General features: G+C 41.3%; 3 protein-coding genes and 2 long non-coding RNA genes across 18 annotated transcripts in view; 3 read left to right on the forward strand and 2 right to left on the reverse strand.

Annotated features, from left to right (window-relative positions):
* Positions 1 to 10,639, forward strand: part of LOC125712167 (extracellular calcium-sensing receptor-like) — a 30,006-nt gene extending 19,367 nt beyond the window's left edge. Inside the window, exons 1-7 of one of the 11 annotated variants that reach the window (XM_048981914.1) lie at positions 21 to 268; positions 567 to 858; positions 975 to 1,781; positions 1,857 to 2,102; positions 2,376 to 2,499; positions 2,596 to 3,068; positions 5,379 to 5,612. In XM_048981914.1, the coding sequence (XP_048837871.1) occupies positions 54 to 268; positions 567 to 858; positions 975 to 1,781; positions 1,857 to 2,102; positions 2,376 to 2,499; positions 2,596 to 3,068; positions 5,379 to 5,609 (2,388 nt within the window). In that variant the 5' untranslated portion in view covers positions 21 to 53 and the 3' untranslated portion in view covers positions 5,610 to 5,612. The other 10 variants (XM_048981910.1, XM_048981912.1, XM_048981922.1 and 7 more) reach the window with 10 other exon arrangements.
* LOC125712174 (extracellular calcium-sensing receptor-like) overlaps positions 490 to 13,170 on the forward strand; it is a 35,817-nt gene continuing 23,136 nt past the window's right edge. The window contains exons 1-2 of one of the 2 annotated variants that reach the window (XM_048981943.1): positions 6,340 to 6,415; positions 12,791 to 13,133. In XM_048981943.1, the coding sequence (XP_048837900.1) occupies positions 12,919 to 13,133 (215 nt within the window). In that variant the 5' untranslated portion in view covers positions 6,340 to 6,415; positions 12,791 to 12,918. Of the gene's footprint in view, positions 505 to 6,339; positions 6,416 to 12,790; positions 13,134 to 13,170 lie in introns of those variants that run through there. The other variant, XM_048981942.1, reaches the window with a different exon arrangement.
* LOC125712190 (uncharacterized) overlaps positions 1,761 to 13,170 on the reverse strand; it is a 62,243-nt gene continuing 50,833 nt past the window's right edge. Inside the window, exon 5 of the long non-coding RNA XR_007383205.1 lies at positions 1,761 to 1,775. This is a non-coding gene — a long non-coding RNA (uncharacterized LOC125712190). The remainder of the gene's footprint in view (positions 1,776 to 13,170) is intronic.
* On the forward strand, positions 6,544 to 10,186 carry LOC125712169 (extracellular calcium-sensing receptor-like). Of its 3 annotated transcripts, none has more exons than XM_048981930.1 (6): positions 6,544 to 6,758; positions 7,057 to 7,348; positions 7,465 to 8,271; positions 8,349 to 8,594; positions 8,868 to 8,991; positions 9,103 to 10,186. In XM_048981930.1, exons 1-6 carry the CDS (start codon positions 6,544 to 6,546, stop codon positions 10,014 to 10,016), a joined length of 2,598 nt encoding a protein of 865 aa, XP_048837887.1. In that variant the 3' UTR covers positions 10,017 to 10,186. The 3 variants fall into 3 exon arrangements, with proteins under 3 accessions (XP_048837887.1, XP_048837889.1, XP_048837890.1); XM_048981932.1 differs by having other exon boundaries at positions 8,367 to 8,594; XM_048981933.1 differs by lacking the exons at positions 7,465 to 8,271; positions 8,349 to 8,594 and having other exon boundaries at positions 9,103 to 10,179.
* On the reverse strand, positions 8,131 to 12,589 carry LOC125712191 (uncharacterized). The gene is made up of 3 exons (XR_007383208.1): positions 11,538 to 12,589; positions 8,379 to 8,552; positions 8,131 to 8,265 (listed from the first exon to the last, which is right to left on the reverse strand). It is a non-coding gene; the product is annotated as an uncharacterized LOC125712191 (long non-coding RNA).

Consider the following 13,170-nt stretch of genomic DNA (forward strand, 5'->3'; position numbering starts at 1 on the left):
CACTCACTACAAAACGGACCACTTGGTAAGTCCTACTTGCAGGGAGCAGCACAATGACAGGTGTGATGCAACGATGGGCAGCACTGCTGACATTGGCAGTTACTGTAGGTGTGGTGGTGCCTGCCTGCAGACTCCAGGGTCAGGCAGTACCTCCAGGGTTATCGGCAGAAGGGGACATCATGATTGGTGGCGTGTTCTCCATCCACAGAGGCACAGAAGAAAGAATTCACTCATATACTTACAAACCACAAGCTCCATCCTGCTTCAGGTTTGTGATCACAGCAAGAAAGTTGTGATTTCTCCGGCATGTAAATTACAATCATTTTAACATCTAGTTACTTTTCAGAACTGGATTGAACAAGTTTTCATACAAAAAGATATAGCACCTATTTCATGTACATAGTAACAATTTTTTGGTAAATAACGTTTAAAGTTGGAAGTATGTATGTCTATGCATGCAACTGTTTCATATACTTCCAGAATGAATAATTTACATTTATTAAAGTATTTTGCAATATTTGAGCTCTCCTGATTCTGTTAATATTTAAAACATGGCCCTTTTCTAGTCTGAATTACAGAGAATTTCAATTTGTCCAAGCAATGTTATTTGCCATTGAGGAAATAAACAACAGAACAGACCTCCTCCCAAAAGTATCACTGGGTTACAAGATATATGATGCCTGCGGCTCAATCCTTTTGGCTATTCAGTCAGCGATGGCTCTGATAAACGGCTATGAGGAAAGCGTGACTGATGCATCCTGCTCCAGACCTGCAGTTGTCCAGGCCATCATAGGGGAGTCTGGGTCTTCCCGAACAATTGCTCTCTCATCAGTAGTTGGACCTTTTTCCCTTCCATTGGTAAGTAACTATCGCTTTTCTTTGGGCTGCAAAGCTCAGTCACTTTGCCGCAATGTGCTTTTGCTACCAGAATTTCTGCATGTGATTAGTTTGTTTCTTCATTCCTGCTACTACAGATCAGCCATTTTGCCACCTGTGCCTGCCTTAGCAACAGACAAAAATACCCATCTTTCTTCAGGACCATTCCCAGTGACTACTATCAGAGCAGAGCACTGGTCCAGCTGGTTAAGTACTTTGGCTGGACGTGGGTGGGAGCTGTCAGGAGTGACAATGACTATGGAAACAGTGGAATGGCCACTTTTATCGAGGGGGCTGAACGAGAGGGAATCTGTATTGATTATTCTGTGGCTGTTTTCAGGACAGATCCCAGAGAAAAAATACTCAAGGCAATGGAAGCAATTAGAAAAGGAACTGCGAAGGTGATAGTAGCTTTCGTGTCTCTTGGAGATATATTCCCACTGCTCCAGGAGCTGGCTCTTCACAATGTAACAGGTATCCAGTGGGTGGGCACGGAGTCTTGGATCACGGCCAGTAACCTGGTACAGAAAACAGAATTTAAATTCCTTAAGGGATCTCTTGGGTTTGCAGTAGGCACAAACAAGTTAGAAGGATTGCAGGAGTTTCTGATAAAGGTCCATCCAAAAAAGGAGGCAGGAAATGCTCTTCTGAAGGAATTTTGGGAGACAGCTTTCAGCTGCTCTTTTGAGAGCAGCAGTAATGTGGTTAATACAACTTTCTGTACTGGGTATGAGACCTTGAGTGACCTGAAAAACTCATATACGGATGTATCTGATCTTAGAATATCCAGCAAAATATATGCAGCAGTTTATGCAGTTGCACATGCTCTGCACAATATCCTGGAAGACAATGTTGGTCGCTCCATCATCAACAGCAGCTATGGACCCCAATTCAGACCACTGGAGGTAAAAAAAGGAAAAATCTTAGATCACAGCAGAACAAGTGTATTTTTAACTCTGTCTAAATAAACCCAATTCAAGCCAACTTTTTTAATGCAGGTGTTTGCCTACTTGGAAAAGGTAAATTTCACAACCAAATATGGTGAGCAGGTGTCCTTTGACATTAATGGAGATCCAATAGCAAGATATGAACTGGTAAACTGGCACCTCACTGATGCAGGAACCATGACGTTAAAGACAGTTGGACTGTATGATGCGTCTTTGCCTTCAAATAAGAAGTTTGCCCTAGATCAAGGGAATATAGTTTGGGCTGGAGGACAATCGCAGGTATAATATGACAGGTAGAAACATAATTACATTACTAGGAGTTTTTATATTGCATTTATATAAAACAGTTTATGTAAGCAATTTGCATCAATAACTCCTGTGTTGTGTCATGCCTAAAAATCAGTAAAAAACACATAAGCAATTTCATAATTGTGGTGAATAAAACAAAGGCACAGAAAAGACCACATGCAAAATCTGATTTACGTTTACATTTCAGCAGAATTCCAACAAGCCCATTTAATGCACGTAACATGATCTGTTATTGTCACACAGAAGCCCGGATCAAAGTGCAGTGAGAGCTGTCCCCCAGGAACCCGCAAGGCCGTGCAGAGAGGGAAGCCTGTCTGCTGCTACGACTGTGTACCCTGTGCTGATGGGACAGTCAGCAATGCTACAGGTGATGGACATGTTTTCAGAATGCTTATCCAATAAAAGTTAAACACTGCCAACAATCATTAACCTTTTCAATAACTGTATTCTAATTTTCTTACAGATTCCAATGACTGCATTCCTTGTGATCTGGAATTTTGGTCAAATGAATATAGAAACAGATGCATATTAAAGACAGTTGAATTTCTATCCTTTGATGAAACTATGGCAATAGTGCTCATAATTTTCTCAGTTTTTGGGGCATGTATAACCATAATTGTAGCTGCTGTGTTCTTCATACACAAGGACACACCCATCGTCAAAGCCAACAACTCTGAGCTGAGCTTCCTGCTGCTCTTTTCCCTGACCCTCTGTTTCCTCTGCTCACTCACTTTCATCGGCCGACCCTCTCACTGGTCCTGTATGCTGCGCCACACGGCGTTTGGGATCACCTTTGTCCTCTGCATCTCTTGTGTTCTGGGGAAAACAATAGTGGTGTTAATGGCCTTCAGGGCTACACTCCCAGGCAGTAATGTCATGAAATGGTTTGGACCTTCTCAGCAGAGGCTCAGTGTCCTTGTATTCACTCTCATACAGGTGCTAATTTGTGTGCTCTGGTTAACATTATCCCCTCCTTTCCCCAACAAGAACACGAAGTACTACAAAGACAAGATCATTCTAGAGTGTGATGTGGGGTCAGCAGTGAGCTTCTGGGCTGTGCTGGGGTACATTGGTCTCCTCTCTGCCCTGTGCTTTGTACTGGCTTTTCTGGCCAGGAAGCTGCCTGACAACTTCAATGAAGCCAAATTCATCACCTTCAGCATGCTCATATTCACTGCTGTCTGGATCACCTTTATCCCAACTTATGTCAGCTCACCTGGGAAGTTCACTGTGGCCGTCGAGATATTTGCCATTTTAGCTTCCACTTACGGCCTTCTTTTCTGCATTTTTGTTCCCAAATGTTACATCATTCTGTTAAAGCCTGAATTAAACTCACGAAAAAGCTTGATGGGTAAAATACCCACCAAGTCGCTATAAAAATAAATCCTAATTGCAAGTTACACATTCACACATTCCAGCCATTCATTTCTTTACTGACGAGTACATCACCACAGTATACTCCTCCACCAGCTAGTTTTACTTAATTACATAATAGCAAATGGCAATTATATCACAGGAAACTAAAGACACTGTAAAATCTATGTTCAAAATCTTTTTAAAGACTGAAGCCTTGTATATGAATTATTTGTCTCCCAATGAGTCCCTGAGTGTGATCTTGCTCTCTACAGAGACACTGCGGATCTACCATCTCTGCACCAGCATCCCTGTGTTCTTCTACCCCTGGAAGTGGCCATTTTGGCTGTTTATGCTTCACTGCCTTTGGAGAATCCATGTAGATTCTGCTTTTATTGTCAAAAAAAGAACATTATCCCACAGTAGGCTAAGAAAGGAGAGGAAACTACTGACCTCTACTCAAAAATTGCAGAGTAATGAGAAGGTTCATTTTTAGTTGCCTGCACATTTCTTAATTTCAAATAAAATTCTTAAGTTCTTAATAAAAATGCAAATAAGGAACAAACAGTTTCATAGTTAATATAATGATATATTTCTAATTCTTAGTTTTTATTTGTGTGTTCGTGTAAATACACACACAGACGCATATATATATATATATATATATATATTAACAACTAGCATCCATTTTCTAAAAGATCTCCTGCATGTAGAATGGAGCTACATTAATCGTGAAGTGCATAGTGTTGTGTCTAGCAGTCATGTCTGCAGTTTGTCATAGTCTGATGATATTTTTACTTGCTGTGGTTAGAAAAAAATCTGCACCATAAACTGTACTGTAAACATGTTACTAACGGACTAATGGCAAAAATAAAGGAATGTGACCATCCAAATTATGAAATCATATTGTGGATAGAAGGTGTCACGTAACGTGCCGAACGGGTGATCGCTCTGGCAGCGCGAGCGAACAGGAATAAGCAGGCAGGCGGAAAACGGGGCAAACGGGGGGTTTATTGGGAAATACGGGCCGACAAACACCAGGTAACATCAAACGCCGACTAACATCAATGACAGCCAAAGGACTCAAGTAAGACACGGACTGAAATACACAGGACTGATTGAAAATAATCCGACACAGCTGGGTACGATCGGGAAAGAACACATGGGTAAGCAGGGGGCGTGGCACACATGAGGAGCCGACGAGCAGGTCATGACAGAAGGTCATATACATCTGGATAATTCTGATTGGATTATCATTTCTTTCTTCTGAAAGGCAGACTGATTCAGATATTAATTCTTTTAAAGGAGGGCATACCCTTATACTATTACACTCATACATTTTTCTATATAATATTAATAATTTCTAATTCTTACTTTCTAACACATTGCAGAAGTAAAGGAAATGTAATCATTTTTATTTTTAGATGCAGTGACATGTGATCCACGTCCCTTGAATACACTTCAAAAGAAGAAAGAAATGATTGGAACTTGAAAAATACAGAGTTGGCTTTTCTGAAATGTACGTGGATACTGTTGGTAACATTTTCCATATGTGGGGGTTGTCTTACTATGACAATTGGGGGAATATTGTTCTGTTACAGACACACACCTATTGTCAGAGCCAATAACTCTGAGCTGAGCTTCCTGCTGCTCTTTTCCCTGACCCTCTGTTTCCTCTGCTCACTCACGTTCATCGGCCGACCCTCTCACTGGTCCTGTTTGCTGCGCCACACGGCGTTTGAGATCACCTTTGTCCTCTGCATCTCTTGTGTTCTGGGGAAAACAATAGTGGTGTTAATGGCCTTCAGGGCTACACTCCCAGGCAGTAATGTCATGAAATGGTTTGGACCTTCTCAGCAGAGGCTCAGTGTTCTTGTATTCCCTCTCATACAGGTGCTAATTTGTGTGCTCTGGTTAACATTATCCCCTCCTTTCCCCAACAAGAACATGAAGTACTACAAAGACAAGATCATTCTAGAGTGTGATGTGGGGGTCAGCAGTGGGCTTCTGGGCTGTGCTGGGCTACATTGGTCTCCTCTCTGCCCTGTGCTTTTCTGCCCAGAAAGCTCACAAAACTGCTGCTTTACAACTAAACTTATTCATGCTAGAAACCAGAGCTGTTAACATGCCCTCTGGATCATATGGTCATGTTAAAAGCTATGCCAGTCTAAGTGTCACACATGCTGACTCAATCTCCCGCTCACATTTACACTGTTTATCAGTAAGCTGTAGCTAATTGTCTTCCTTCTAACTACATCTGTAGTGTTGCAGCTACCCTGCATACACTGTTAATTAGAGTAGGCACCATCAGCCATGTCCCTGCCCTTGGTGTTGGCCACCTGGGAGGAGTTGCAATATTTTAATTTATATGCACTGCAGCAGTACACACTGAGGCTGTTTATCTATGGATAGGTGATGCCCCCCTCCAAAACTGTGTATGGATGTCTCTGCATGATAAGTCCCTTCATTGAACTGAAATCATTTGGCAATTATATAAAACTGACTTTTAGGTCTTTTGGCTACAAGAGGTCAGACCATGTGCGAAGGAAGACATTAGTGCAATCACCATTTTTGTCTGCATGTACACATCCCATGTGATGAAGAGGAAAAGGCTGGCTTTTGGTAATCTTCTGCTTTCTAATACTAGATACTTCTCTTAGCCTGGTCTTGTGTATTATGATAAAATCATAAACAATTTAATAAGTAAACAAATGTAATTGAATCATAAACACCAGGAAATTGTGCAAAACACAAAGCAAAGTGTCAAATATGAACCCATGCAGACGGGCAACTACACACACATTTCGGGTCAGATATCTGTTTCAGACCCTCAGACGAGTTAATGAGTAAACATCAGCATACCAGATTATTAGTATACCCCAAATGTGGTTAAATGCCAATTATTAATTGACCATTTACTGCCGGCTCAGGTTTGGGTTAATGGGAAGATGAACAGACAAGACCACGCCAGGCCACAGGGGAAGTCCGTACCCCAGAGGACAATCCACTCACTACAAAACGGACCACTTGGTAAGTCCTACTTGCAGGGAGCAGCACAATGACAGGTATGATGCAGCGATGGGCAGCACTGCTGACATTGGCAGTTACTGTGGGTGTGGTGGTGCCTGCCTGCAGACTCCAGGGTCAGGCAGTACCTCCAGGGTTATCGGCAGAAGGGGACATCATGATTGGTGGCGTGTTCTCCATCCACAGAGGCACAGAAGAAAGAATTCACTCATATACTTACAAACCACAAGCTCCATCCTGCATCAGGTTTGTGATCACAGCAAGAAAATTGTGACTTCTCCGGCATGTAAATTACAATCATTTTAACATCTAGTTACTTTTCAGAACTGGATTGAACAAGTTTTCATACAAAAAGATACAGCACCTATTTCATGTACATAGTAAAATTTTTTTGGTAAATAACGTTTAAAGTTGGAAGTATGTATGTCTATGCATGCAACTGTATCATATACTTCCAGAAGGAATAATTTACATTTATTAAAGTATTTTGCAATATTTGAGCTCTCCTGATTCTGTCAATATTTAAAACATGGCCCTTTTCTAGTCTGAATTACAGAGAATTTCAATTTGCCCAAGCAATGATATTTGCCATTGAGGAAATAAACAACAGAACAGACCTCCTCCCAAAAGTATTACTGGGTTACAAGATATATGATGCCTGCGGCTCAATCCTTTTGGCTATTCAGTCAGCGATGGCTCTGATAAACGGCTATGAGGAAAGCGTGACTGATGCATCCTGCTCCAGACCTGCAGTTGTCCAGGCCATCATAGGGGAGTCTGGGTCTTCCCGAACAATTGCTCTCTCATCAGTAGTTGGACCTTTTTCCCTTCCATTGGTAAGTAACTATCGCTTTTCTTTGGGCTGCAAAGCTCAGTCACTTTGCCGCAATGTGCTTTTGCTACCAGAATTTCTGCATGTGATTAGTTTGTTTCTTCATTCCTACTACTGCAGATCAGCCATTTTGCCACCTGTGCCTGCCTTAGCAACAGACAAAAATACCCATCTTTCTTCAGGACCATTCCCAGTGACTACTATCAGAGCAGAGCACTGGTCCAGCTGGTTAAGTACTTTGGCTGGACGTGGGTGGGAGCTGTCAGGAGTGACAGTGACTATGGAAACAGTGGAATGGCCACTTTTATCGAGGGTGCTGAACGAGAGGGAATCTGTATTGAGTATTCTGTGGCTGTTTTCAGGACAGATCCCAGAGAAAAAATACTCAAGGCAATGGAAGCAATTAGAAAAGGAACTGCGAAGGTGGTAGTAGCTTTCGTGGCTCTTGGAGATATACTCCCACTGCTCCAGGAGCTGGCTCTTCAGAATGTAACGGGTATCCAGTGGGTGGGCACGGAGTCTTGGATCACGGCCAGTAACCTGGTACAGAAAACAGAATTTAAATTCCTTAAGGGATCTCTTGGGTTTGCAGTAGGCACAAGCAAGTTAGAAGGTTTGCAGGAGTTTATGATAAAGGTCCATCCAAAAAAGGAGCCAGGAAATGCTCTTCTGAAGGAATTTTGGGAGACAGCTTTTAGCTGCTCTTTTGAGAGCAGCAGTAATGTGGTTAATACAACTTTCTGTACTGGGTATGAGACCTTGAGTGACCTGAAAAACCCATATACGGATGTATCTGATCTTAGAATATCCAACAAAGTATATGCAGCAGTTTATGCAGTTGCACATGCTCTGCACAATATCCTGGAAGACAATGTAGGTCGCTCCATCATCAACAGCAGCTATGGACCCCAATTCAGACCACTGGAGGTAAAAAAAAAGGAAAGAACTTAGATCACAGCAGAACAAGTGTCTTTTTAACTCTGTCTAAATAAACCCATTTCAAGCCAACTTTTTTAATGCAGGTGTTTGCCTACCTGGAAAAGGTAAATTTCACAACCAAATATGGTGAGCAGGTGTCCTTTGACATTAATGGAGATCCAATAGCAAGATATGAACTGGTAAACTGGCACCTCACTGATGCAGGAACCATGAAGTTTAAGACAGTTGGACTGTATGATGCGTCTTTGCCTTCAAATAAGAAGTTTGCCCTAGATCAAGGGAATATAGTTTGGGCTGGAGGACAATCGCAGGTATAATATGACAGGTAGAAACATAATTACATTACTAGGAGTTTTTATATTGCATTTATATAAAACAGTTTATGTAAGCAATTTGCATCAATAACTCCTGTGTTGTGTCATGCCCAAAAATCAGTAAAAAACACATAAGCAATTTCATAATTGTGGTTAATAAAACAAAGGCACAGAAAAGACCACACGCAAAATCTGATTTACGTTTACATTTCAGCAGAATTCCAACAAGCCCATTTAATGCACGTAATATGATCTGTTATTGTCACACAGAAGCCCGGATCAAAGTGCAGTGAGAGCTGTCCCCCAGGAACCCGCAAGGCCGTGCAGAGAGGGAAGCCTGTCTGCTGCTATGACTGTGTACCCTGTGCTGATGGGACAGTCAGCAATGCTACAGGTGATGGACCATCAGATGATGGACATGTTTTCAGAATGCTCATCCAATAAAAGTTAAACACTGCCAACAATCATTAACCTTTTCAATAACTGTATTCTAATTTTCTTACAGATTCCAATGACTGCATTCCTTGTGATCTGGAATTTTGGTCAAATGAATATAGAAACAGATGCATATTAAAGACAGTTGAATTTCTATCCTTTGATGAAACTATGACAATAGTGCTCATCATTTTCTCAGTTTTTGGGGCATGTATAACCATAATTGTAGCTGCTGTGTTCTTCATACACAAGGACACACCCATCGTCAAAGCCAACAACTCTGAGCTGAGCTTCCTGCTGCTCTTTTCCCTGACCCTCTGTTTCCTCTGCTCACTCACTTTCATCGGCCGACCCTCTCACTGGTCCTGTATGCTGCGCCACACGGCGTTTGGGATCACCTTTGTCCTCTGCATCTCTTGTGTTCTGGGGAAAACAATAGTGGTGTTAATGGCCTTCAGGGCTACACTCCCAGGCAGTAATGTCATGAAATGGTTTGGACCTTCTCAGCAGAGGCTCAGTGTTCTTGTATTCACTCTCATACAGGTGCTAATTTGTGTGCTCTGGTTAACATTATCCCCTCCTTTCCCCAACAAGAACACGAAGTACTACAAAGACAAGATCATTCTAGAGTGTGATGTGGGGTCAGCAGTGGGCTTCTGGGCTGTGCTGGGGTACATTGGTCTCCTCTCTGCCCTGTGCTTTGTACTGGCTTTTCTGGCCAGGAAGCTGCCTGACAACTTCAATGAAGCCAAATTCATCACCTTCAGCATGCTCATATTCACTGCTGTCTGGATCACCTTTATCCCAACTTATGTCAGCTCACCTGGGAAGTTCACTGTGGCCGTCGAGATATTTGCCATTTTAGCTTCCACTTACGGCCTTCTTTTCTGCATTTTTGTTCCCAAATGTTACATCATTCTGTTAAAGCCTGAATTAAACTCACGAAAAAGCTTGATGGGTAAAATACCCACCAAGTCGCTATAAAAATAAATCCTAATTGCAAGTTACACATTCACACATTCCAGCCATTCATTTCTTTACTGACGAGTACATCACCACAGTATACTCCTCCACCAGCTAGTTTTACTTAATTACATAATAGCAAATGGCAATTATATCACAGGAAACTAAAGACACTGTAAAATCTATGTTCAAAATCTTTTTAAAGACTGAAGCCTTGTATATGAATTATTTGTCTCCCAATGAGTCCCTGAGTGTGATCTTGCTCTCTACAGAGACACTGCGGATCTACCATCTCTGCACCAGCATCCCTGTGTTCTTCTACCCCTGGAAGTGGCCATTTTGGCTGTTTATGCTTCACTGCCTTTGGAGAATCCATGTAGATTCTGCTTTTATTGTCAAAAAAAGAACATTATCCCACAGTAGGCTAAGAAAGGAGAGGAAACTACTGACCTCTACTCAAAAATTGCAGAGTAATGAGAAGGTTCATTTTTAGTTGCCTGCACATTTCTTAATTTCAAATAAAATTCTTAAGTTCTTAATAAAAATGCAAATAAGGAACAGTTTCATAGTTAATATAATGATATATTTTTAATTCTTAGTTTTTATGTGTGTGTTCATGTAAATACACACACACACACGCATATACATACATACATACATATATATATATATATATATATATATATATATATATATATATATATATATATATATATATATATATATATATATATATACATACATACATACATATATATATTAACAACTAGCATCCATTTTCTAAAAGATCTCCTGTATGTAGAGTGGAGCTACATTAATCGTGAAGTGCATAGTGTTGTGTCTAGCAGTCATGTCTGCAGTTTGTCATAGTCTGATGATTGTTTTACTTGCTGTGGCTAGAAAAAAATCTGCACCATAAACAGTACTGTAAACATGTTACTAACGGACTAATGGCAAAAATAAAGGAATGTGACCATCCAAATTATGAAATCATATTGTGGATATGCATATTGTGGTCATATACATCTGGATAATTCTGATTGGATTATCATTTCTTCATTACAGGATTATATAAAAACGGGAATGAATTCATTAAGATAGATTGTATGCTATTCAACTTCTGAAAGGCAGATTGATTCAGATTTTAATTCTTTTAAAGGAGGGCATACCCTTATACTATTACACTCATACATTTTTCTATATAATATTAATAATTTCTAATTCTTACTTTCTAACACATTGCAGAAGTAAAGGAAATGTAATCATTTTTATTTTTAGATGCAGTGACATGTGATCCACGTCCCTTGAATACACTTCAAAAGAAGAAAGAAATGATTGGAACTTGAAAAATACAGAGTTGGCTTTTCTGAAATGTACGTGGATACTGTTGGTAACATTTTCCATATGTGGGGGTTGTCTTACTATGACAATTAGGGGAATATTCTTCTGTTACAGACACACACCTATTGTCAGAGCCAACAACTCTGAGCTGAGCTTCCTGCTGCTCTTTTCCCTGACCCTCTGTTTCCTCTGCTCACTCACTTTCATCGGCCGACCCTCTCACTGGTCCTGTATGCTGCGCCACACGGCGTTTGGGATCACCTTTGTCCTCTGCATCTCTTGTGTTCTGGGGAAAACAATAGTGGTGTTAATGGCCTTCAGGGCTACACTCCCAGGCAGTAATGTCATGAAATGGTTTGGACCTTCTCAGCAGAGGCTCAGTGTCCTTGTATTCACTCTCATACAGGTGCTAATTTGTGTGCTCTGGTTAACATTATCCCCTCCTTTCCCCAACAAGAACATGAAGTACTACAAAGACAAGATCATTCTAGAGTGTGATGTGGGGGTCAGCAGTGGGCTTCTGGGCTGTGCTGGGCTACATTGGTCTCCTCTCTGCCCTGTGCTTTGCACTGGCTTTTCTGCCCAGAAAGCTCACAAAACTGCTGCTTTACAACTAAACTTATTCATGCTAGAAACCAGAGCTGTTAACATGCCCTCTGGATCATATGGTCATGTTAAAAGCTATGCCAGTCTAAGTGTCACACATGCTGACTCAATCTCCCGCTCACATTTACACTGTTTATCAGTAAGCTGTAGCTAATTGTCTTCCTTCTAACTACATCTGTAGTGTTGCAGCTACCCTGCATACACTGTTAATTAGAGTAGGCACCATCAGCCATGTCCCTGCCCTTGGTGTTGGCCACCTGGGAGGAGTTGCAATATTTTAATTTATATGCACTGCAGCAGTACACACTGAGGCTGTTTATCTATGGATAGGTGATGCCCCCCTCCAAAACTGTGTATGGATGTCTCTGCATGATAAGTCCCTTCATTGAACTGAAATCATTTGGCAATTATATAAAACTGACTTTTAGGTCTTTTGGCTACAAGAGGTCAGACCATGTGCGAAGGAAGACATTAGTGCAATCACCATTTTTGTCTGCATGTACACATCCCATATGATGAAGAGGAAAAGGCTGGCTTTTGGTCATCTTCTGCTTTCTAATACTAGATACTTCTCTTAGCCTGGTCTTGTGTATTATGATAAAATCATAAACAATTTAATAAGTAAACAAATGTAATTGAATCATAAATACCAGGAAATTGTGCAAAACACAAAGCAAAGTGTCAAATATGAAACCATGCAGACGGGCAACTACACACACATTTCGGGTCAGATATCTGTTTCAGACCCTCAGACGAGTTAATGAGTAAACATCAGCATACCAGATTATTAGTATACCCCAAATGTGGTTAAATGTCAATAATTAATTGACCATTTACTGCCGGCTCAGGTTTGGGTTAATGGGAAGATGAACAGACAAGACCACGCCAGGCCACAGGGGAAGTCCGTACTCCAGAGGACAATCCACTCACTACAAAACGGACCACTTGGTAAGTCCTACTTGCAGGGAACAGCACAATGACAGGTGTGATGCAACGATGGGCAGCACTGCTGACATTGGCAGTTACTGTAGGTGTGGTGGTGCCTGCCTGCAGACTCCAGGGTCAGGCAGTACCTCCAGGGTTATCGGCAGAAGGGGACATCATGATTGGTGGCGTGTTCTCCATCCACAGAGGCACAGAAGAAAGAATTCACTCATATACTTACAAACCACAAGCTCCATCCTGCATCAGGTTTGTGATCACAGCAAGAAAATTGTGACTTCTCCGG

Source organism: Brienomyrus brachyistius, chromosome 17 (assembly GCF_023856365.1).
Source record: "Brienomyrus brachyistius isolate T26 chromosome 17, BBRACH_0.4, whole genome shotgun sequence".
Classification (NCBI taxonomy): Eukaryota; Metazoa; Chordata; class Actinopteri; order Osteoglossiformes; family Mormyridae; genus Brienomyrus; species Brienomyrus brachyistius.